Below are 2,500 nucleotides of genomic sequence, written 5' to 3'. Positions count from 1 at the left end.
GATCTACGAGTTCAGGAAGGGGTTATTTACAGGACAAGTAACTAGTTATGTTGAACCCCATTGACTTCCATAGCATTTTCTTTCCTACTATAGAAGTCAATGGAGTCCAACTGTTTGGTTACTGACATTCTTCAAAACATTTTCTTTTGTGTTCAGCAGAAGAAAGAAATCCATACAGTTTTGAAACAACTAATTTTAACTAATTAATTTGAAAGTGAACTAACCCTTTAATGGTACTGAATTAAATACCGTAATTAATGTTGTCCAATGCATGCAATGCTGTCTTTTTGGCTAAAATTAGATACCTAAGAAGTAAGAATAAAGTAGGCAGCACACTATATTTTGGAAAAGCTAAAAAAAAATTTTTTTTTGTTAATTGAGAAAAAAAAAAAGCTGAAATAAAATAAAATACAAATATTAAATGGAAAACTTAAACTAAATTTTGAAATGTTGCCTTGACAACTACCGGAAACTGAAATGAGTTGAAGCACTAAAATGATTAGCTGGGAATAAATTGAAATAAAGTTATCCTGAACATGACTCACCCCATCCTCATCCTCCAGTATGTCTTTGCCGATGGAGGCCAGTGTCGTCCATTTGCAGTTATTAGTGGCTCTCACCGCACAGCGCTTGTGAGCCTTGAACTTGCACACTGTACGACACACACGGTCGAGTTAAAAGGTTAGTGTAATTTCAAACCCGTAAGATTTATTCATCTTTAAACACACAAATGAAGATATTTTAATGAAATCTTAGGTACAGAAATCTCTCCGGTTAAACCAAAACATCTTGATTTGTGTTTTGAATATGAACAGAAGTCGTACAGGTTTAGAATGACATCAGGGTGAGTAATTGATGACAGAATTTTTTTATTTAACACATAAATCAGCACCTAAACACATCCAGATCATAGATTCAGAAGAGAAACGTCTAATGTAGGGTGAATGCAGGTAAAGTGGGACACTTTTTGGTAAACGTGACATTTAGATACCTAGATGTTTTTTTCTTTTCTTTTCTTTATTACTTTTGTTAACTTTAAGGTCCAGCTATACTATTTTAATTGGAATACAGTTGATATAATGTGTTATTTGCAAGCTGTATACCAATAAACATTTTGAGATCAAGCACTCCTGGCACATTTATTTCCAGGTAAAGTGGGACGACTGGTCTGGTAAAGTGGGTAAAAATTTTCAGAGGGAATGCTCTGATTGGATGATTCTAAAGGGGAATGCTCTGATTGGTTAATTCTAAATGGGAATGCTCTGATTGGATGATTCTAAATGGGAATGCTCTGATTGGATGATTCTAAATGGGAATGCTCTGATTGGTTAATTCTAAATGGGAATGCTCTGATTGGATGATTCTAAATGGGAATGCTCTGATTGGATGATTCTAAATGGGAATGCTCTGATTGGTTAATTCTAAAGGGAATGCTCTAATTGGTTAATTCTAAAGGGAATGCTCTGATTGGATGATTCTAAATGGGAATGCTCTGATTGGTTAATTCTAAATGGGAATGCTCTGATTGGATGATTCTAAATGGGAATGCTCTGATTGGATGATTCTAAATGGGAATGCTCTGATTGGATGATTCTAAAGGGGAATGCTCTGATTTGATGATTCTAAAGGGGAATGTTCTCTGATTGGTTGATTCTAAAGGGAGTGCTCTGATTGGTTAATTCTAAAGGGAATGCTCTAATTGGATGATTCTAAAGGGGAATGCTCTGATTGGTTAATTCTAAAGGGAATGCTCTAATTGGATGATTCTAAAGGGGAATGCTCTGATTGGATGATTCTAAAGGGGAATGCTCTGATTGGTTGATTCTAAAGGGAGTGCTCTGATTGGTTAATTCTAAAGGGAATGCTCTAATTGGATGATTCTAAAGGGGAATGCTCTGATTGGATGATTCTAAAGGGGAATGCTCTGATTGGTTGATTCTAAAGGGAGTGCTCTGATTGGATGATTCTAAAGGGGAATGCTCTCTGATTGGTTGATTCTAAATGGGAATGCTCTGATTGGTTAATTCTAAAGGGAATGCTCTAATTGGATGATTCTAAAGGGAATGCTCTGATTGGATGATTCTAAAGGGGAATGCTCTGATTGGATTATTCTAAAGGGGAATGCTCTGATTGGATGATTCTAAAGGGAGTGCTCTGATTGGATGATTCTAAAGGGGAATGCTCTCTGATTGGTTGATTCTAAAGGGAGTGCTCTGATTGGTTGATTCAGGTAAAATTATCCTGTATCTTAAATAAAAAACACATGTAAAACTTTTTTTCTGTCTGTTTTCTCTAAACGCTTTAAATGAACTTAAATCGTGTCCATATTTTAAAGCATTATATTCTGCATTTACATTATGCTCCTCTTATCCTTTCTTCACTCCACTCATTTTCTGCTCTTTCTTTCCTCTCTTCCATCTCTGACTTACATTTCCTAATGGCACACTCACTTCTGTTTAAAAAAAAGAGTAGATTATACATGTCCACTATGAAATAATCA

General features: G+C 35.4%; 1 protein-coding gene across 4 annotated transcripts in view; it reads right to left on the bottom strand.

Annotated features, from left to right (window-relative positions):
• The window catches only part of dgkd (diacylglycerol kinase delta), a 42,611-nt gene that overhangs the window by 22,782 nt on the left and 17,329 nt on the right, over positions 1 to 2,500 (bottom strand). For all 4 annotated transcript variants that reach the window (XM_079610936.1, XM_079610937.1, XM_079610938.1 and 1 more), the window contains 2 exons: positions 546 to 652; positions 1 to 3 (listed from right to left, as the gene is read on the bottom strand). The exon at positions 1 to 3 is cut by the window's left edge and continues 123 nt beyond it. In XM_079610936.1, coding sequence (XP_079467062.1) covers positions 1 to 3; positions 546 to 652 — 110 coding nt within the window. The remainder of the gene's footprint in view (positions 4 to 545; positions 653 to 2,500) is intronic.

The sequence above is a fragment of the Phoxinus phoxinus genome (assembly GCF_949152265.1).
Source record: "Phoxinus phoxinus genome assembly, chromosome: 4".
In the NCBI taxonomy this organism is placed as follows: domain Eukaryota; kingdom Metazoa; phylum Chordata; class Actinopteri; order Cypriniformes; family Leuciscidae; genus Phoxinus; species Phoxinus phoxinus.
The sequence above is the reverse complement of the archived record's forward strand: the minus strand, read 5'-3'. Positions and strand labels throughout refer to the sequence as shown.